The sequence below is a fragment of the Adiantum capillus-veneris genome, chromosome 1 (genome assembly GCF_014529385.1).
Source record: "Adiantum capillus-veneris isolate H3 chromosome 1, ASM1452938v2, whole genome shotgun sequence".
Taxonomy (NCBI): Eukaryota; Viridiplantae; Streptophyta; class Polypodiopsida; order Polypodiales; family Pteridaceae; genus Adiantum; species Adiantum capillus-veneris.
Window position 1 is genome coordinate 11,898,737 of NC_140931.1, and position 22,435 is coordinate 11,921,171.

The 22,435-nt window shown below is 41.5% G+C and overlaps 2 protein-coding genes across 3 annotated transcripts; both read right to left on the reverse strand.

The window, feature by feature from the left end:
• Positions 1 to 7,712: 7,712 nt before the first annotated feature.
• Positions 7,713 to 9,918, reverse strand: LOC147464330 (glycosyl hydrolase family 81 protein). Of its 2 annotated transcripts, XM_086514120.1 has the most exons (2): positions 9,636 to 9,776; positions 7,713 to 9,507 (listed from the first exon to the last, which is right to left on the reverse strand). In XM_086514120.1, exons 1-2 carry the CDS (start codon positions 9,636 to 9,638, stop codon positions 7,882 to 7,884), a joined length of 1,629 nt encoding a protein of 542 aa, XP_086370246.1. In that variant the 5' UTR covers positions 9,639 to 9,776; the 3' UTR covers positions 7,713 to 7,881. The 2 variants fall into 2 exon arrangements, with proteins under 2 accessions (XP_086370246.1, XP_086370237.1); XM_086514111.1 differs by having other exon boundaries at positions 7,713 to 9,918.
• A 38-nt stretch (positions 9,919 to 9,956) lies between these two features.
• LOC147464331 (uncharacterized) lies at positions 9,957 to 10,472 on the reverse strand. The gene is made up of 2 exons (XM_086514132.1): positions 10,293 to 10,472; positions 9,957 to 10,210 (listed from the first exon to the last, which is right to left on the reverse strand). Exons 1-2 carry the CDS (start codon positions 10,449 to 10,451, stop codon positions 10,043 to 10,045), a joined length of 327 nt encoding a protein of 108 aa, XP_086370258.1. The 5' UTR covers positions 10,452 to 10,472; the 3' UTR covers positions 9,957 to 10,042.
• Between the last annotated feature and the right edge of the window lie 11,963 nt (positions 10,473 to 22,435).

Here is a 22,435-nt window from a genome sequence, read left to right on the forward strand (position 1 = left end):
GATAGTATTTTGCTAAATAACTTTATAAAATAAAATTTCCAAAATTGAACTTGATTGATTTTTACTCTCTCATTTGATTTGTTTAAGTGCAAGAACTGAAAGACGAAATGACTGCAGCATTTTGGTCTGATAAATCTCTATAGACATGATCGCAATAAGGATTTATGATTACTAAATACGTTGCTGCAGTCATGGTCTGAGATATGGAATGAATTTTTATGTGATTGATTTGTCATGTGATGTCTTGTGATGTCATGTGCACTCTACTAGCAAAGTAAGTAGTATCGTGGGCTATGTTAACTTCTACCGACACTTTATGGAGAAGTTTGCAAAAAAGGCTGATGCATTGTATCAACTCACTAAGAAGGAATCTTTATTCAATGGACTAGGGCATGCCAAGGGGCTTTTCGAGCGTTGAAGCAATTAGTATGTAACATGCTGATACTCACACAACCCAAGTGGGACAACAAATTCATGCTCATCTGGATGCATATGGCATTCCTCTAGGTGCACTTTTAGTTTTTAGCCTCAAAGAGATTTTCACTTTCCTATCTATCAATAGATGCTTCTTTGATACTGATAACCATTGAAAGAGAACAATTAGGAATGATCTAATTAATGGACAAAGTTTGTTATTATCTCTTGGAAATGAGTTTATCTTCTTTATGGATCACTTGTTTTTTATTAACAAAGTTCAGATCAAAGGAAGACTGTTGGGATCGACGCTTTTGCTTTAGAAATTTGATTTCTAGATCACGCATAAGCCTGTTGGGAATAAGCACTGGCAATTTTTTTTTTGTCAAGAGCATTCCCTCTACAAGCTGAGGATACTCAAGATATCCATGATCAATACTCAAATGCAAGTTTATTCAACCTATCAACATTTCACGACGAGCGCTTTTTGAAAATCTTACGAGCAAGTTCTAAAGATTCTCTTTGTTTGGGAGGGATCACCATCCACTTTGCAACACATAAACGAACTTATCGTAAATGAAAATTCACGCTAAAACAAGTTTCTCTCATGTGTTCAATCTGAAAAGAAAACTTTTACAACCTTCAATATATGATTGAATGTGTAAAAAACATTACTTAACATTGAGATGAGTGATACATACCGATATATTAATATTAAAAGGCTTTAAAGTTTACATCTTTATTTAAACAACATTAGCAGAAGGATGATTTATTGGTGAAGCTAGCCGGTACATTAATGCAAAAAGACTTTGTTTACATCTTTATTTAAATAACATTAGCGTAAGGTGGTAAAATTTAGTTTTTGTTGTCGCTAGTGTCATTGTTTTTGTCATTGGAGAGAGAGAGAGAGAGAGAGAGAGAGAGAGAGAGAGAGTGTAGGTGATTTAAAAAAATAAAAATAAAAATTCTAAAAATTGAATCTTTTACAAAAATATTATTTGATTAATTCTAATGGTTACTTAAACTTAATCCGTTTTATGTTTAAGAGGAAGTTATGTTATAATACTTTTTATCTATCGAGTTACTTGTCTTAAGTTATTATCTTTTTTATGGCTTGTACTCTCAATTCTCTTGCTTTCAATCAAACTGTTCCTTTTTCTAATGGAAAAGTTATAATGCTTGAAAGTTACTTGATTAATCAAGTTGCTCCTTCAAAGTTTATAACTTTAGCTGCTATTATGATATTGGTACATAGCAAATATATGTACCTTTGGAACAAGTAATCAATGAGTGGCTGTTGTTAAAGTTATAGCATCTCAAGTGCATAGCCCAATGTGATCCCAATAGTTATTTTGGCTTAGGTATTTATTTTACTCATTTGTCAAACTCTGGGTAGGGCAAAAACAACGGTGCTTTAATATGCTTTGGACATTAAGGTAGCATTAACAATCTCCTACAATAGCCTTTTGAAAAGCATCTTTAGTTTGGCACTATTCGGCGAACATGCATTGTCGAGCATTTTGATATGTCTTGGGCTTCTTTGGCTGTGTTTACTACAAGCAGGCGATGGATCTCTTGGTGTGGCATTTTGAAATGCCATTGTTGGCATTCCCTCCATTGCTTCAAGTCCAGATTGCATTTTGAAACACTGCACGAGTTGAATTGCCCACCTATGGAGATTAAAGTTTCCAAAGTCCACAGTTACCTTTGCGTTTTGAAAGGCATTTCTAAAGGGGGTTTCTCTAGCTTGACAAATTGCTTGTGTTTTGAAATGCTTTTAAACAACCAAGAGAACAAGGGGCTTAAGGTGATCACACAAGGACAAGGGAAAGATTTTATTATAGCCCGTTGCAATGCAGAGGATAAGAACAACTTCCTTAATCAGTCCCAAGAAGCCTTAGCCTTAATGATGGTGAAGGTGAACCAAAAACAACTAATGGCTATGGAAAGTGGATCAACCAATACCCAATTAGCAACCTATGCACATGCAAAGTTCTCAAGGAAGTCGTCAATTTATTTGGCTCAAGATTGTGAAGCCAAAAGCAAATGCACGAGTTCACTAGAGGACATAGGCAAAGTCAAGCTTGACAAGGAAACATGAATCAACACACGATCAAATATATAGCTGCACCCTTGCAAGCAACACACAAAGAAATATATGAGAAGTGGAGATAAGCACAATTCAAGGAGGTAGCTACATTCGAAGCTCGATTGCTACAACAATGTTGACAAATTAGGCAATTACATTGACAAAAACATTGCATATATGGATTTATGGCTAAGTTGATGGAATGTCCGCATTGCATACATGGATTCATGGCTAAGCTGATGGGAGGTCTGCATTGCCCATTGGAGTAGCATCATTACTTGCATTGAAAATAGTACGGACCGTCCCAACACCCTACACAAAAATATTGCCCATGAGAGTTGATTGGCATGAGAGGGATTCAAGAGACAGATATTGTTGTACGATGCAGACAACACCAACTTAGCAAATGCACTTCTGCAAAGCATCAAGGCTTTTTCGCACTTGCAGGGAAAACATTTAGGGAAGGGTCCATCCTTACAAGGGTGTGCAAAGCAGCTTAATAATCAACCAACTCATGTGACACAGATCATTAATGAATCCACTGGGGGAACCCTGTGCTATAGGGTGCCCTCAATTCTAACGGGTGATAAGGAAACTTCTCAAAAAAGAGGTTGCCAATAGAGGTGATTTTGAGGATAAGTCAATTCATCAATCAGAGTACAATTTAGTCACCAAGGATTGATGGCCAGTTATACGGTCAAGAAAGGTAAACTTTGCAGGTGAAGAGTCTATGAATACGCCTATTAGCAGGAGTGAAGGGGGAGGATCTATGGTAAAAGCAATGTAGGCTATTCGGGGCACTCACATAGGCATCAAAGTGCCTTATAGTGGAACGCCTAATATGAGGCAGAGATGTGGTAGGTTCATCTGCAGGGTCCAGTGTGGGAATTGTAGCTCCCTCTTTTGAAAGATATTGCAATTATCCCATGTGAATGGTCCGTCAATGGTTTTGGTTTTGTCTCGAGCACACCGTACATTGCCATATTTTGGATGGCAATATTAACACACAACTTGGGACAATACCGACGACTGTTTGGCTAGTGAAAATTGGCACAAACCTTTCTTTGAAGGAAGTGCAAAAACTATATGAAGTTGGGTATCGAGTGGAACAAGTTGTAGAGAAGTACGCTCCTACTATTATGGCGACTCCATCTACCAACGAGAATGTGACAGGGTCATTACATACTCCAATGCAAAGCGGTCGTTCCAACACTCGAGATGGGCTACGAACAAAGTAATGTACTACAATTTCAATGGAAACAACATGCAAAATTGCTTCGCCTCTAGCTTTGAAGACAAGGGTGATAGAGGAGATTTGTCGAGCCAAAGGGGTGAATGAATTTTTGAAGGTTGAAATGTGTGGAGAAGGAAATCGTGGCAATATGTACGAGGTTCAAATTGCAAAGAGCAAACTTACATGTGCCCAGATTTTCAAGATTGTCTTGCACGCAAGCGACAATATCTTATATGTAAACGCATTTACTTTGTATTCTTGTGTGTTTTAAGCTTAAGCCATAGCGAGAATATATTTATCCACTAGCCAGTTATTGATGAGGTTCAAGTCTTCAATGCACACAATAAAGAGCGCACTTATCCTAACATAGATATACAAGTAGGTTTTAATTCTCTTTTCCCTACAACGAAACATGTTCTCTCCTCTTGGAGTATTTGTGGTTTTGGAATCCCAATGATGAAGGATTATGAATAGTACCAGTTTTTCATATGATTTTGGAATGTATATTCTTTGTTTTGCTCGCGTAATAGTGCATGGTTTTGTAATTATTTTTTATATTGTGCCATAAGGTAAGAGGATGTTAAGATGCCACATCAATCATCTATTTATGTTTATACTAAAGTAAAAGCCTTAAAATGGAAATTTCTCCACATTTTGTTTTTGCCACCACTCAATATCTAATGTAGAGCACTACTCTCCCCCCAATATCTAACGATCTTGAGACGTCTATCAAGCTGCTTGAGATGCCTTGGAGGCCATCGCCAATGGCCAAGCAACATATGGAGCCAATGGTTCAAGCAAGTTGTCAAGGCAACAATAGAAATGTATGGCCTTTATCGGATGTTGCTAAGCTTGAATGAAAAGGGGCAATTCTTCATCTCTTACTGGAAGACAATTGGGATCATCACTGAGGGGAGACTAAAGGAGCAGATAGGGTAGATGTTTAATCATCTCTTGCCCATAGAGGGCAATACTCCTACAAAACCCGAGCCTTCAAGAAATTTATTGTGGACACAACATATAAAGTGTTGCCTTATGTACTTCAAGTAATATAAAGAGTAATGCTTTCTGTGAATAATGGATGTTCATCTTTTTGAAGCTTTGTTCGTGTTGTTGAAGATCTGAGCAATGAAACATTTTGATAGAAATGATATGTATGCCTATGTATCACATGATCTCTCTCTCTCTCTCTCTCTCTCTCTCTCTCTCTCTCTCCACCCAACAAGTTGTCATTCTCTCTACAAAGATTTTTGTATTAGCTATTTATATGTCTTAGACACTTGGCGAGAGAGGGAGAGGATGACTCTGTGGTATGCTCTCTCTCTCTCTTTCTCTCTCTCTCTCTCTCTCTCTCTCTCTCTCTCTAGAGATGGAGAGAGGGAGGGAGAGTGATGAAAATAGATCATATATATTTTAGTGGTATGCTCTCTCTCTCTCTCTCTCTCTAGAATATTTTTAGAATCTACTCATCCGATTTCAAAAAGTGCTCGCTAGAAAACACTTGCAAAAAGAAAAGCCCCCGAGGTGACTACACAACAGACACCATTCAGGCTGGTGTATTGGCCAGAAGCCATTGTACCTTTTGAATTCTATGTTCCTAGTCTTGTGCGGCCATTAAATACGACTTGAGACACACTCACACCATCGGGGAACAATTGGAGCATTTAACTCTGGAAGAAGAGGTACTTCAATATGTAATCTGAAGCCAAGCAAAGTAAATTCAACAAGCATCAGGACCAAAGGCTCTGAAAACACTTCAAAAAAGGGGACACATGAAAATGAAGTATAAGAAATCTAACCTGACTATTGAATGGGTAGGGCCATACAAGGTCCACCAAGTGTTCAGTAATGGCTTGGTGTATGTCTAGGATTTGAAAATTCAGGAGCTTAATAGAGTCAATGGGTCCAAATTAAAAATGTATGATGCGTAGAAGTTTTGAGAGCTATGAAGCTTAGAGTTTGGAAGTCTACAAAGAGATGGTTAGAACTATATCCTCAGAATTCTGCGAATTTCAGATATCCCCTTATTCTAGTTGCATTCAAGTGTTGGAATCTCTTATTTTTATCTTACCTAAATATTTCCCAGCCACATTGAATGATGGGGCATGGAAAACATGGCTATCTTGGTAGAACTCCTCCTAGGAAACAAGCAAAAGTATGGGTGCATGGAGGACTGCTGCAAGGAAATTAGGCGCATTTTGAATGAAACAGCTAAATCGAAGAGGTCTCTGGATCAACATGTATAGGAATTGCAGATCCTTAATGATCTTTATGTGCTAACCTTGCTCCAAAGCCAAAGACCCTTGAAGCTGCTTTATATCCTATGATGCCGAAGCCTCCGGATGTCGAAAAGTATGTGGCTCTGATTACCCAATTTAAAGACTTGCGTGCAAAAATGAAAGAAAATGAGTAAGTCATCAATGATATGCTAAAGGACCATGAAGCACATGCTCAGAATGACAATACGGCTCCCAGCAAAGGATGTCCTAAGATCTTGCTCAAAAGTTTCATGGATTGAAAAGAGCACCAGAAGGGCTTACTGCATTTTTGCAAGGAACTGCTCCAACACTCCTTGATGACACAGTGCATGCCTGTAGAGAACGGTAAAAACGCAGAAAATTTGATGGGCTCACACATGTTCCATAATCGCCCACTCCCACATCCCATTGGTGTGTTTAACTAGCCAAGGTCAGGGTAGACTCAATGCATGATGAAATAGCTATGGCCACACCAGCTAAGAGTCACAAAGAGTAAGTTTTGGAGCCCACAACCCTTCGGGGATTTCTTTTCCAATGACATAATAATAGCACTTGCTTGAGCAAGATTGATTGCAAACATGCAAAAAAATCCAATGACTCTCTCATAGAACATTCAAGTGTCCAAGTACTGTTTAAGCATCCTTTACTGGCACATTTAACTTCAAAACCATAAATGTACCCCCTTTTGATAAAGGTTTTAACGTTCATTTTGAAGCCCTAACCTCACCCTAGCGTGAAGCTTCTTGGGTTGGAGCGACACATTAAGCTACCTCAAGGGTGGAGACAAGGCATGGACCTTTCTGGTTCGAGAGAGGGGCTTGTAGCACTTTGTGATTGCATGGAAAGAAAGGAAAATTAAAGAAGATATTGACCACTGTGAGAGAGAGAGAGAGTCTCTCCAGACAAATGAGAAGGCAGCCCCTTACATGAGGCAAAGATTGTAACTTACGAAATGCAGGATGTACACCCCACCCCTTCCAGCCACTAATATGTAACCTATAAAAGCACACACGCCTACAAGCCATGGAGGCTCACACGCAGAGTAAATCTCCCTCTCTCTCTGTCTCTCTCACACACACACGCGCGCGGGGAAAAGTGAGCTTTAATCCTATAACAAGCTTTGTAATTATGCTCCCACTATCATCATAGATAACAGTTAATAGTGGAAACATCTGCCGGCAAAATTGGCTCTTTTGCGCGTGATGGAGCCTGCAAGTGATTTCCCACCTCTACACATCAAATTCTACCACAAAGGGGAGAATGAGCTTCAATCTTGCAAGTGGAAAGGAGGGCTCAACGCAAGAATGGGCATCGAAGTTAGCCGCGTGTGGGAATTGGTGTAAGACTTCTGCGGCATCCAATAGTGGGCTCTAATAGCAGAGAGCAAGCTTGTGCAAGGCCAGCCCAACGTAATAGGCTGTGTAAGGTACTGCAAGAGCATGTTGAGAAACCCTGAAGGCGAGGATCTGTGGGTCGAAGAGAGGCTCCTCACATTCAGTTGCAAGGAGAAGTCCATGTCATATGAAGTCATTGACGGGAACATGGATATGCAAGGCTACGTAACCAGATACTGCTACTAATATTGATAGCTGACATGTGAGCTACAAAACTAGACTGCAATCTTCATCACCACTACTAGAAAAGAATTTGCATTACAACATTCTTCCTTCGACTAAGCCAATTGCCAAATATTAAAGATTTGCGCTTGCAATCAAAATTACCTTGCCAAAAAATTTGAGGAAATAAACAATATGTACATATAACATATTTTCCACACACCACCCCAAAGACATTGCAATGTGCAAACACAAGGCTTTGGTAGCAGAATCTAATCACCAGAGGCCTTATAAGAGTACAAGCAAGAATACACAGTCCATGCTTCATCATCACCACGACCAACGAGTGTAGATCCACCACAACAGGTTAGACAAAGAATTACCGTCGTCATGCTCTGACAAGCTGAGCACATTATGCAGGGCTTCTTCTGGAGCATACATGGCTTGTAGGGCATAAACAAAGCCTTTCCAACCCTGTCCCACACCATCCCGACTTAAAGCTGGCAAGGCCCATTGTACCAACTCCTGCACATATTTGATGTCCTGGAAGAGCACTTCTGTGATAGGTAGTATGGGAAGAAGTTGGATCCCAAGGCGACATTCTCTCCACTCTGATGGTGCAAACCAAAGGCCTGTATCCCTCTTATTGGCCCACAAAACCCCTACAATGCGTTGTGTGGTGACAAACCCCTGTTCATAGAGTGTGGAATCTGATGGAACATGCCAAAGTGCCCGAGCTGCCCGAATTTCCAGCGCGGAGAGCGTGAGACCTGTATTCATCAGGTGGCTATCCCCGAAAGCCAATCCCAAGAGAGCAGCGGAATAGTAAGCATTCACTGCTTCACTGGTGCTTTCTTGATTCCTCCCATCCGCAAACTCTGTTAAGCCACCTGCCCATGAATGCAATACCCAGAAATCGAAGTTCCTGAACCTTGGAAAGAGCGCTTTGCTTCGAGCTGCCTTTGTATGACGGTGATGAAAAGGGCCTTGACTCAACCAATTTCCTGTGTGCTTTGGGCGCTCAACATGGTGATGATGCGATGTCATGAAGTCCTCTACTATTGTGTAAAGGTGTGCTTTGTAAGTGCATCCCCAAGTAGGATCCAACTTTGTGAGAACAGCCCCAGCATAGCAGAAATAGCCCAAATGATAGTGGTGATCATTGTATACTCCAAAGCCAAAATCTGCTCCAGGATTGACAGAACCATTCTGCGTTGTCAAACCCCCCCATTTCTCATCATAAAGCAATGCATTCGCAGTTAAACTTCCTTCCATCCACGGTGTCATTGAATCAGCCAAAAAGTCCCGGATCGGTCTCAGAAGATCAAGGGCGCCAACCTCCTCGGCTATCAATGCCAACCTCGCTGCACGGGCCAAAGCTTTCCCATAAAAGTAAGATGAATCCGTGCTGATTTTCGGGAGTGCAGCGACATCCTTTATGAGTGCGGACATGATCGCCTCTTGGCAATACTGGTCAGATATGCCTTTAGAAGAATACCAACCAACGGATATGGGCATCTCATTGAGGGTCCAAGAATCACCTGCTACAGCATACATATCGCCATCCATACTTCTATAGACAACAGATGATTCTATGCAATCGAGAGATGGAGATGACATCATGTCCCTGTGCATAGGAAGGCTAAGCATTAAAAGCCCCCCCCAGCCAACTTTCTTCCATTCATACTTTACTTGAAAAGGAACGCACAAATCTGCATGCCCTTGGACTGGATAAGCTGAGCTGAATTTATCCAAGACCCTCTCTGCATCGCCCTCACTTGTTAGGAGAGCCACTCTCACAACCCCCTTAAAATCTTCGTTGACGGCAAGATTTGCTGATAATGCAAGCGTATCCGAGCTATAAATCAGCCAAGTTTGACCGTTGTTGAGAGAAACCTTGTGCTTGGTGCAGCTGTTGCTTGAAGTGACTTGAAGCACGGCATGTGTTGTGGAGAGCTGAAAAGTTGCGGAATCGTAAAAAATGAATGTGATGTAAGGGCAGCCCCTCACCAAGGGCACTGTCATGCCTCCTGGAAATGCCAAAGTCACACTTAGGTCATCAAAATAGGTGACAACGTGCTTACCATTTGCTGAGTTGCGGCTGCTCATTGTAAGGTCGGGGATGAAAGCTTGGTAAATGAAGTTAGCCTCAACTACGCGAGGAGGGTAACTGATAGAAAGAGCACCATCCTTGGACTGGATTAAGTAGGGATGAATGTACTCTGGGGCAGATCCTTCATTGAGGATGAAATTGAGCCATCCAGTGTTGGTTGGAAGCGGGGCTTGCCGCAAGGGGGATGCCAATAGAGCCGATAGTTCCGGTGCAGCTGGGTTATTTGTAGAGGGAAAAGGCTGTGGAAGAAGCATCTCTGTTCAGGATTTTAATATCCGTGCATGATCAATCAAATCTCACTGCATCCATGCACAACTACAATTAGCCCTCCCTTTCAAGAATCATTTACTCTCAAACAACGAAAGAAAATGGATCCTGTCAGAGCACTCTTTCTTGTAAATCTAGGCCGACATGAGTAACAGCAATCCAATTCCCATACCACAGCTCGTTTAGTGCCTGCTTGCAGTAAGCAGAGGATAAAAACATTTTCGAAGGTGGAAACCCCAGTTTGCAGCTAGAAATCCAGGTGAGTTGAGCATTGGGTGACTGACGGAAAAGGCATACATGCAAGCTACAAAGATGGAGCTAAAGAAAACAGGGGAGAGAGAGAGAGAGAGAGAGAGCTTACCAGGTGAAGGAGGTCGACGTCGCCTGCAGGCAGGACCGCGTTTTCGCGTGGGTGCACAAATGGTCGCTGGTTTAGATTGTTGTTGGGTCGCGTCGCCTGCTTATGAAAGAATCGATATGACATACGACCTATTACGCGCAACTTGCAAGGCAATTTCATGTAATTATAGTTACGGTTGGTGAGAAAATGTGCGCCTTGTATATCAATGGTGGCTCTCGGGTAAATTTTCTGAATTGATTTCTTTGATAAGAATCTAGAAAGATGCTTAATGGGAAAGGAAAAAAGACGGGGTGGGGGGGGGGGGGGGTGGGGGTTGTTTTATATATTTTTGGGGAAATTCCCAAGACTGGCATGTCGTGAGGAGGAAGAGGGAGGGAGGCAGCCTAGGAATGGCCATGTCTTCTACGTTTGACACAATGTTTCTTTCTTGCGACCAGGCCATGGAGCCTTCTTTGTCATCATCGCGTAGGAGGAGGGACCTTCTTTGAGTTTATTTCTTTTCTACTTGTACGATGACATTTGTGTGGATGCGAGGAATCGGAGGATGGGCACTTTGATAGAGGTTGTGTAGCGGTTGTAGGGTTTTGCACGAAAGGGACTACATCATTGAGGAGTTAAAAAGTGAAGCAGGTGTCAGGGGCTTGGACGAGGGCTAAGATTTGGGAGGGAGCATACGATAGGGTTGAGCTTGGTTAGAGGGAGCGCACATCAGGCTATAAAGGATTCATGGGTGGCAATATGCACGAGGAGTACAAGGAGCTTTGCAAAGGAAGGGGTGGGGGACAGGGAGCTCTTTGAGGGAGATGCTCTGTGCAAGAACACCCTCCAAGAAAACACGTTTGTGGTTGGGAAAGCGAGAAGTAGAAATCTCAAAAGGTTCCTACTATTAAAATGCAACTTAGAGCCAGCATATCATATGGATGAAGGTGGTTCAATTCTTTTTGATGTGTCCTCAAAAGAGCCTTAAAAAGTCTCCAAGAGAATTGAAAAGAAGGAAACCATGTCCTTTCAAATGATCTTTTTCAAAAGCTGCATTCTTTTTTTTCAATTTGTTTTGGAGGGGGATGTGATATAATTGGCTTTCTAAAAGCAGCCTTAGAAGAAGAGAGTTGGGTTACATCTACTTTCAATGTTGTCCGTGATGATGGAGACTTATCTTAAATGTTATTTCAAATTTTAAAAAGTAAATGGATCTTTTAATTATACCTTCCATTTCACATCGTGACATGTTTTGACTTCTCTTGCATTGTTTTAGAAGGTTGAAGTGAAGCTTCACCTTGCATAATTTCAGTAAATTCTATGGAAACATACACACACCCACACACATATATGTATGTATACTAGTATGTGACCCGTGTGTTGCTGCTACCAAGAAAAACATGGTTATTGGATCTCTCTCTCTCTCTCTCTCTCTCTCTCACACACACACACACACACACACACACACACACACACACAAAAACACACACACACACACACACACACACACAAAGTCATATATAGGTAGGGATGTGTGTGTGTATCTACGTGCCCATGTATGAGGAGAATGAAACTGTAGTCCTTGGAATCATTCTAGGAAGATAACAATGTCTCTCTCTCTCTCTCTCTCTCTCTCACACACACACACACACACACACACACACACCAATGTTCCTTTTTGAATTTTTTCTATTTTATTTAATATTATATTTTCTCTCTCTCCCTCTCTCTCTCTTACGCGCGCGTGCGCACACACACACACATGCCTTGGGATAGATGTAAAACATCGATAGCTTCTCCAAATGTGTGAGCTAAAGTACGCGGGGACAATGGCTCCTAGAAGCTAAAACAACATTGCTAGCCATAGAAGAAGCCCAAATGCATCTAATGCTAAGATGCTTTGCATCCTTGCATCCCCAATTAAGGTCTTCTTGTATTCACCATTGCAAAAAAAGGACCCATTTTAACTTTTTGCTTCGATTACTACATCACCATCATAACCTGGAGATAAATATCTCTCAATACGTCAGTCCCCACAATGCTCTAATGTAAAGGGAAGTGCCATCGTGTGTTGATGGGGGGTGAGAGAGAGCATGGAAAAGAATGTGTCCCCTATGTTTGGACAATGGAATGGGCTCCTACATATCTCTCTCTCTCTCTCGCTCTCTCTCTCTCTCTCACACACACACACACACACACACACACACACACACACACATACAATGGAATGGGCTCCTACATCTCTCTCTCTCTCTCTCTCACACACACACACACACACACACACACACACACACACATTCACACTCACACACACATACACACACAGCCTGTCCAAGTTGTGGCTACAACAACTTCCACCTAATCCATTAGCTCTTTACTCTATACTACTAGACCACTCTTAGTGGCTCAAGCAAACCCATGCACACCTATTAACTTGAGCACCCATCTTCTACTACCAAGAACTCCCCACCAATGGACAATACTTGTTCACCTCTATATGATCATTAGTAGCTATCCTGATCAAGGTCTTGGTATTGGTCACGATGACCCACCTCACTCTTTCTCTTTCTCTGTCTACTTGCTAGTGGTAGAGCAGGCTCTCTCTCTCCCTCCCTCTCTCTCTCTCTCTCTCTCTCTCTCTCTCTCACACACACACACACACACACACACACACACACACACACACACACACACACACAGAGGCTGATAACAGGTTGTCACGCGTACAATGACTATTGCAGGTCATTGAAAAAGGATGGAATTGCATAGAATTTGAACTACTTCACTAAATTTTCAAAGGCTCTTTAATGTGTCCATGGTAAGGAGGACGACACAACAGGGACTCCACAACTCAATTTCAGTGTTGATCCAACAGGCCATCCAAATCAACCAAAAAACAACATGTGGAGGCCCTCTCCTTCCTCTAATTTTTCAAACTCCATTATAAAGAGTATAGATAATGGACTATTGAATAATAGCAAAAATATATTGTGTACCCCAGTGCTCAAGTAAAACCTAGGTTTAGTACAAATTTCTTGACTATATCTAATCTACTTTGGAGGTCCTTGCCACATGACATAAGGAAAGGGCGTGGAAAAGGGGGTGGGGGGGTGGGGGTGGGGTGGGGAGACGGGGAGACCAAGGCAAAGAAAGAAAGAGAGTGGATTGGGTACCAAGAAAAGGGTCTCTCTCTTTCTCTCTCTCTCTCTCTCTCTCTCTCTCTCTCTCTCCATCCATAGGAAGGGCCACACACTCGTAAGATTTAATTTGAATGTTAGGACACCCATAACGATTGGAGGGAAAAACTTAGGCTTAGTATAGTCCCATCTGAGATTTATCTCTAATTGTGAATGGACTTTATCAAGCAGGAGGAAGTGGCTTGCTGAGAAGAAGAAGACAGGGCATGGAAACAGGGGGGGGGAGGGCGGGGAGACCAAGGCAAAGAAAGAAAGAGAGTGGATTGGGTACCAAGAAAAGGGTCTCTCTCTCTCTCTCTCTCTCTCTCTCTCTCTCTCTCTCTCTCCATCCATCCATAGGAAGGGCCACACACTCGTAAGATTTAATTTGAATGTTAGGACACCCATAACGATTGGAGGAAAAAACTTAGGCTTAGTATAGTCCCATCTAAGTTTTTTGAGATTTATCTCTAATTGTGAATGGACTTTATCAAGCAGGAGGAAGTGGCTTGCCGAGAAGAAGAAGATAGATCCTTGATAGACATATAGTGTACTTGCAGAAAAGTTTGGGTATGTTTTCGGTCACAAATGTGAATATGTTGTATTGGTTGGAGACCCTTGTGCAAAGGATATGCCAAGGTCTACATCTTCCCATCATCCACCTTTGATGTTTGTTATGCACATCTTCTGCTTTGGATTTGTCAAATTAAACTTTCCAAATTGCTTTAACTCTCAATTTTGTATATTCTCAAGTAGATTTTTTATTTTTTTATTTTCAACTGTGGATTTCATCGATTATTGCTTTGTCGATTGTTGATTGTAAAACCAATGCTTATTCTCCCTCCCCTCTCTCTTTAGTGCCAGTGTGAGAGCCCTCTCTCTCTCTCTCTCTCACACACACACACACACACACACACACACACACACACACACACACACACACACACACACACACACATAATGCGGACAGGACATCCATAACAAATGGTTGGACTCCTATCTTTGAATTGTCGATCTCAACGTACTTCATTAATGCAATGCAAATGTGTAAAGCCTTCGTGCAATGTGCCAACACCTTGGGAAATGGCACGTCGACTTTGTCTCTTATATTCACACACATCGAGAAAATGGGTCTCTCTCTCTCTCTCTCTCTCACACACACACACACACACACACACACACACACACACACACCAATACATGCATCTAGCTTTTGAACTTCGAACATCGAAGTCAAAGATCATTTCCGACATAATAGGTCCATTGAAAACACATGGAAAAAATTCTTTATGACCTTCAAAATGTAAAAGAAAGCCACTCTTCAAATGATTTTCAAAAATAAAAGTTATTAGTGGTTAGCCTTGAAATTGAGGGCCAGAGTGAAATGACCTCCCAAAAACTATAAAATAAAGTATTATAAATTTAGATAGAGTACTAAGGTCTTTTTGACTTTCCACTGCCAAGACTCCCTCCGGTCTTTTCATTTTCTACTATCCTAGTACTTACCCTTCACTTTTGCATTTTCAATTAAATGTTTTGTAAAGGTTCTTTTTTAAATGACCTCCCAAAAACTATAAGCTTAAGTATTATAAATTTAAACAGAGTACTAAGGTCTTTTTGACTTTCCACTGCCAAGACTCCCTTCGGTCTTTTCATTTTCTACTATCCTAGTACTTACCCTTCACTTTTGCATTTTCAATTAAATGTTTTGTAAAGGTTCTTTTTTAAATGACCTCCCAAAAACTATAAGCTTAAGTATTATAAATTTAGATAGAGTACTAAGGTCTTTTTAACTTTCCACTACCAAAACTCCCTCGGGTCTTTTCATTTTCTACTATCCTAGTACTTACCCTTCACTTTTGCATTTTCAATTAAATGTTTTGTAAAGGTTCTTTTTTAAATGAAGGAGAATGTGACACATGGAGCGTCTTTACTTCCTTGAAAATTTTAAGCTACTTTATATATAGTATAGAAGTATAGATATAGACAAAGTACTAAGTTTTCTACTTTACATTTTTATGACTCGTCTTCTCATTTTCTACCTTTTATTTTTGCATTTCTTAAGGTTTACTTTGAAATGCAGTAGAGTGTGACAAGTGGATGCCTTCTCCTTACTCAAAAAATTTAAGCTCCATTATAAAGAGTATAGATATACACACACATGTATATATATATATATATATATATATATGTGTGTGTGTGTGTGTGTGTGTGTGTGTTTTGATGAGTTCTTTTAAGTTTCACATTTCATTTCACATCTTCAAATTCTCGAATTTTCTTACATTCTATAACTTAATTCTAGTCAATATTTGGGAAATTCTCTTTTATTAAACGATCGTCATCCAAAGACGCAAACCGGAAATACTAACAAAAATTTAAAATTTGCATGACTTTTAAATAATTTTCTCACATATTTCATTGGTTTTTCTTCCCTTTAACATGGTTTGAACCGGGCTAGTTTTGATTTTCAACTGGCTCAAGGCTAAACTGAGGCAATCCTTTCCCAAAAAATGATTCCAATTGAATTCAACCTGATGATTTTAACACTTTCTTATTGTTTTAGAAAGCTACCATGACCCTTTTACTCGTTTTTTTTAAACTTTTGATACATTCCATGCAGGCAAGGCCACCCTTTACATAGGATACAAATTTTCTAATTTCCCAATTGTAAGAAGCTTTTCATTTTCTACACCCTTCACTTTTGTATTTTAAATAGACTGTTTATGTCTTCCAAATTGTGGAGACCTAATCACTTTGAAATTAAGACATTTGGTGAAGGGTTTTGATTTCTAATTGTATCCAATAAGAACATAAAAAATACAAAGTTCTTTTTAGTCGAGGCAGAAAGGGTGAGGCAAGTTAAGGAATGCCGCTTTTATGTTTTATTAGACGGAATCTCTATGAGATTTTTTGTTAACCCTCACGGACACCCTATCACCTTCGACGGACGCACATTATTTATTTGATTGATTCATGGATTGGGTTTGTCGGTCCAATATGTGTGTAGGTGATCGTCGATGAGAGCCGCACCACTTATCTTTTTTTTACAGTATTTTTGCAACGACCGATGTAATGTAATTGGCCTATTTAACTTGAGAGTAACAAATTAATGAGAGTACTTTTGAGAAATGACTTTGTGAGCATAGCGGGTGAACATACTTGAAGATAGCAACATAATCATAGCAATTAGTTAACTTGGCATGAACAATACTTTTGTAGAGAGAATTTAGAGAACATGACAACAGTTGAGGACCAGGTTTATGTGGAGCCAGTTCCCCCTCCAATAGGCATTTGTATTATGATTTCTCCCATTAAGGGAGACTTGTTACAATACAATCTTTGTGTTCATTGTGACCTAGGTGATGCAATGAAGATGGAAAGCTTCATGCATCACAAGCATAACATAAACTTAAAAGCTTTAACTATCCCAAGCCTGAGTCCCAAGACCTCAAACACCTTCGAAGGTGGAGAGAGCTAGCAAGGAATGAGGGTAGGGAAGAGCAAGAAGAAGCATTTCATAGGAGAAAGAATTAGCTCCTCACTTATCATAACTCTTCTTGCTAGCATACATAATAGCATAGTAATGAAGAAGGAGAAGATGGCAAGCGTAAGCATTGAAGCATGGCTCTTGGTTGGATTTGCACTCCATAGCCAAGAGTGTTGGTGTAGGCTCTCAATCTCTACTTGCTTGGAGAAGGAGAGGGAGCTCTTGTACTTTGCACTTTGCATAACGAGAGTGTGTGTGAGTGTGTGTGGGAGAGTATACCCCCAAAGCAGCCCCCTAGCTTGCTTTGGTCGACCCCCCCTTGTAGCTCATGCTTGAAGCTCATTGGACCCCTCCAAGCCTAGCCAATCACAAGTAGGAGGCCTTACAAGCAACAAGGGTAGCCTTGGGACAAGCGCCCCTTTCCCCTTTGAGAGAGAGGACTTGATAAATGCAAAGACAATTAAATAAATCTCCTAAATTATCATTGGACCCCTTGGGTGGCCAACCAATAGGCTTGAGGCAGACCATGAGGGCAACATGAGGAGGAACTTGACAAGGGTCCCCATTTCTCTTTGTACCAAGTAGGCCTTGTGTGAGTGTGTGGGTGTTCTCTCTCATCCCCCCTCATGTAGGGCTCGCCCCCTCCGGATTAGATATTTGACTTTTAACACCTCAAGCCCCTCAAGCCCCTCAAGCTTAGGCCCAGTTCCCACCACAAGCTTGGCCCTTAAGCACTTCAAGCTTGGGCTGGGTTCTCACCTCAAGTACAACCCTAGCATCTCAAGCATGTCAAGCACCTCAAGCATCTCAATCATCAAGCACCTTAGTCATCAAGCATGACAAGCACCTCAAGCACCTTAAACTTGGGCCGGGTTCCCACCTCAAGCACAACCCTAGCTTACCTAAGGTCAAAGGACTTTTACACTCATTATTGGAGGTAGCTAACCCTAAGGTCTTATGCTTCATTGGTTAGCCTTGCTCTTTGATAGACAATCTCTCATTTGGGCCCCTTTACTATTGGCCTCGTGTGTTGAGATAGATCTATAATGTCAGGACACTGGCAAGGCCGGACTAGACAAGGGCAGAGCCAGGCTAGGCGGTGTGGAACGGGGAGTCCAACTAGGGCAAAGGGCCAAGGACTTGCCTATTAAAAGGGTGGTTGGGTGGTGGACTCTCAGACCCTATTTTCCCTTGTCTTGCACTGGTATCAGAGCTAGGGGAGGAGGAGCCATGGAGGAGGGGGAGGAAGGTTGCATGCATGATCTCTCTCTCTCTCTCTCTCTCTCTCTCTCTCTCTCTATATATATATATATATATATATATATATATATATCAAAGAACAAGGCAACCTCTCTCTTCCTTGTGGGGCTTGGAGCAGCATGGGCATGGCCTCTTGCAAGTAAGTTTTGATAGAGAAGTAAAGCGGGGGAAGCACGGCTTCCCTTGGAGGGAACCGGGGGATCGACTACTGTGGAATCAGCCGCTTAGCAGGAGGAAGGGCCGAATTTCGACCTGCATCATACATTGCATGGAAAGCATCTACGGATGCGCGCTGGCTTGCGGAGCAAATTTTGCTCCTGCTGCACGACCGTGAGATAATCATACAAGCAAAGATGATCAAGATCTTGCCTGCGCAGTCGGCCGCCATGGCTGCAGGAGGTAATTCGAAAGAAAATTTTTAATTGGGCTCCCTAATTTTGGGGTACCCACAGCCAGTTAAGGGTCAAAACCCACGGCAGGGCCAGGCACAGCGGGTTAACGACTTGGTGTTTGGGGTTTTGGGCGGCAAGATTCTCATCTCCCTCCACTTCCACAACCCCGATATCGTGACAACGGCACGGACAATATTGTTATTGATTCGCGGATCATCGAAGCATTGATCGACAAGGCTACAACCTACCATGGTATATCCGTCAGCACCACTCAAAACTCGGTGGCAGGAAACATCTGCACGAAGATGAAAAGTTTAGCATGCATGCTCATGCATCATGCAAACCTTCGACAGCACGGCCTCACACGGCAGGTCGAGTCGCATGATTAACAAGGTATACATAGATCCTTCCGTTTGTTTGGTCAATGTTTCAAATGCTGCATAGTTATATCATGCAACATAAGTGAGCACACATCAAGCACTCTAAGCAAGCACGGCTTGTGACAGTTATATGCAGCATTCAAATATATTTGCCCTACATTATTGGCAAGGGCCAATTATTAGTAGCAAGCCCGCATCAAGCACGGCTTGAATACACACAGTCTCAATCAAAATCATGGCTTCTCCTGAGTGCATGGATAGAGCATGCCCATCAACGGTTCAAGTTTTCTTCAAGGACAAGGACCATTTCCTGGCTATGCCTAGAACGAGTTCTAACTACAGTAAGCCAAAAGTGCTCGGCATGGCCGACCATTTGTCACCGCCTCCAAACCTACAAAACAGTCAGGAGTATCTTTGCTTGAGTTTCACAACAAGGCTTCTGTCCAGCCTTGCAGAGACTAGAGCATGGTAGTGTTGGAGAATCTCATGGCGGTCAGCACAGCCTGTTGCTAATCTTGATACAGGAGGCAGCAGGTGCTAGACATGACCAACCATTAACGACCATTTCAAGAAGCTGTCAAGCAAATTGTTAGGGCTTGTTTTCACTGGAACAAGGATTCGTCTCCGTAATCAAGCGAAGCAGGTGTGAAGTCGACTTTCTTTTACTAGGACATTTGTCTATGAGCAATAGTATCTGTAGCTCTGAGGCATGGTAGCATCCAAAGTGGGTCTACTGAAAAGTATCAGGCAACAACAAGACTTTATGAGCATACAAACTTGGGACGGACTTGACAATATGCCAGTAGGTTATTTCATGAGAAACAGACGGGCGTATGATACAAAAACAGATCACACTCGTGCAGCAGATATGGCTATGCGCCATTTTAAGCGAGTTTTCTTCCACGGAATATCGGGCCAACTGGTTACAGCAACGACCAGGTTAGCCAAGTTTAAGTTTTTCTTGTTTTTTCCTGTTTTTTTCCTGTTTACACTTTACTTCGCAATTACTGTCATTGTGCAAAGCAAAGTGCTTTGGCAATTTTATAGGAAGCACGGCTTCAGGGAACTGGCAAAATAGGGAATTCGGCTCACAGAATCCCTACCAGTTTAAACTGTGCAAGGTACTTATAGTTTTGGTTCTCACGGTTGAGGCCATCACTCTCCGCAAGGGCTTACAATTCTTCATGCAAGGCATGCTATTGAAGTGGATTCAATTCTACCGCTTCATGCATTACACTTCCGCTAACACACTCACAACTCTGTCAAGGATAGACTACGGATGGATTGTTTAATATGATTGTTGGTTGCTATCAACACTCAACAACACTAAAAAGAACCTCAAATTTCGACTAGATACACCGGCAAGGTGCCCTATTCAAGTCATCCTCATACAGTCACGACCCATACATGGTAGATGGTCAAGATTTGACTTGTGGTTTTTGTTGCCTCTCTCGATGAGAGCGTCATACAGACAGATTGTGGTATGCTTATAGGATAAGCTGCAATTCAGGCATAAGATGTCTAAGAGCACACATTCTGGGCACACCCTCTATAAATTTAAGGAAAGTTCCTTAGCTTAGCATGCTCTTCTTCTCTCTCTTTTTCTTATTTATCTCAAGAATAATGAGAACTTTCTAAGAAGCTTTTCGTACATGTTTTGTTTGGGAGTCAGTATGAGCCAAGGTGCTCTAACTCTCAGCTAGAAATGGGCCAAGATGCCATTCTCATTAGTTTTCATCGGTTTATTGATTGAACACTAATTGCCGTAAGAGCTAGGAACCACACACAGGCTAACCAAGAGCCATTGTCAGATCTTGGGTAAGACCCAACTATTGGCATTCCTTGGGTGATTGTTCTTAGGATCGAAGAGGTTTGCCCAGTGGAGTACACATCGAACATATCGACGTTAATGGATGAGCAAGAGTCTTGTCATTTCGGAGGATTAGGGTGTCATTTTTGCACTATATGTTTCTAGTGCGACGCTCAAGTTGAGTTTTGATACTCTTGCACTTACATCAGATGATCTATACCATGGAGTCTAGAGGTAGCAAACAGTTGAGACAACATGGCCGTTGATACGAGCTAGGCATCTCACTTGTGTGGATTTCTTGCTCTCTCTATAGCACTACGACTGTCTATGGCATCATAGTTTTGGGGTACGACCCAGCGAGTGCTTACTAAATCACCCCATACGCATTGAGGATCACAGTTTGATATTTTATACTTTCAAGGAAAGAATTCCGCAATCTACCACGCGGTCAGAAAAATTCAACTTTTTAAGTTGATTCTCATCATTCTGTACACGATTAACTAGGTTGGTTACCGTTACCTGCTAGTTGCGCAGTTCTACAAAGGGTCTTACCAAGGCGTTTGACTACGTAGCTTCTACCCAACGGGTTTGGATTGCAAAGGCAACACCCAGGGTTTCTAGTGCAATGTTGCTTGTTTTTTCACACATGGAAGACGTGTTCCTCTGTACTTGAATACGGGTAAGAGAACATTCAGTTCAATCTCCAGGTATGCATCTATTGATTTGGTGTTATTCCAGTTTTTAGTATGCATTGCTTGGTTTCTTTCAAGTCATTTAAATACGCTTGAATATTTCAGGGCCATGCCATGGGCATGTCGAAACAAGTATTTTGGGCCGTAGTGTCCAATGTACATTGTGCTGTTATGAATCCACTTGTAGGATTCAATTTGGCACATGTTGTCACATGGGATACAACATGGTCTAGGGATTCAAGAAGTTAAGTTTAGCCAGTGTGGAGCAATGAATGAGGGTCCCTCTCACTCTTGTCGCAGAGTGTTTAGAGTTACCTCCACACACAAGTACATCTTGTACTTGACGGATGTTCTTTTTTATACATCCTCACATGAGACATATTCCACATTGGGAGAATATGAGTCTCTGGACTGACACTGGCGCCATTATTTCAATTATGTGTCACGACAAAGTCCAACTAGGTGCTGGTCAAAGGTGCTGGTCAAACCTGTTTTCTAGACCATTTTCAGCACGACGTATCAGGAGCAATTTCAGTGGCCAGAAATTATTGGATACTTAAAATGACTTGTTCACGTACAAGTACTCCTAAACAACATTACAGATGGTTGTTCAATACATATAGCAAGGCTCTAAGTTGTTAATGAAAAATTTTCATGGTTTGTACTTAGAAGTGATCAATGTTTCACCTTCTATTATGGTTCAGACGTTTCAGCAAGGCTGACACAAGATTGCAATTGAAAGTATTTAGCTTCTTTTCAGACCTATTTACATTCCTTTTTAATGTGTGCTACGTGCATCACATTTTCCATAAGTATTGGCAAGGATCACCATGGATATACAGGTTCATATCTGTTTTTTGCTAAATGTATGCACACTAGGTGTTATGGGCCCTAGTGTTTAGCAAAGGCTGATTTGGAACGACATGCATATTCCTCAACATGTTGCTTATGAAGCCTTCTGCACTCG

What these genes read in the sequence shown, in the direction of transcription:
- LOC147464330 (XM_086514111.1), bottom strand. Translation starts at nt 9,918, where the DNA reads ATGCTTCTTCCACAGCCTTTTCCCTCTACAAATAACCCAGCTGCACCG.
- LOC147464331 (XM_086514132.1), bottom strand. Translation starts at nt 10,451, where the DNA reads ATGAAATTGCCTTGCAAGTTGCGCGTAATAGGTCGTATGTCATATCGA. An exon ending in ACGTCGACCTCCTTCACCTG is followed by an intron (nt 10,211 to 10,292) that starts GTAAGCTCTCTC and finishes CTTTTCCGTCAG; the next exon opens with TCACCCAATGCTCAACTCAC.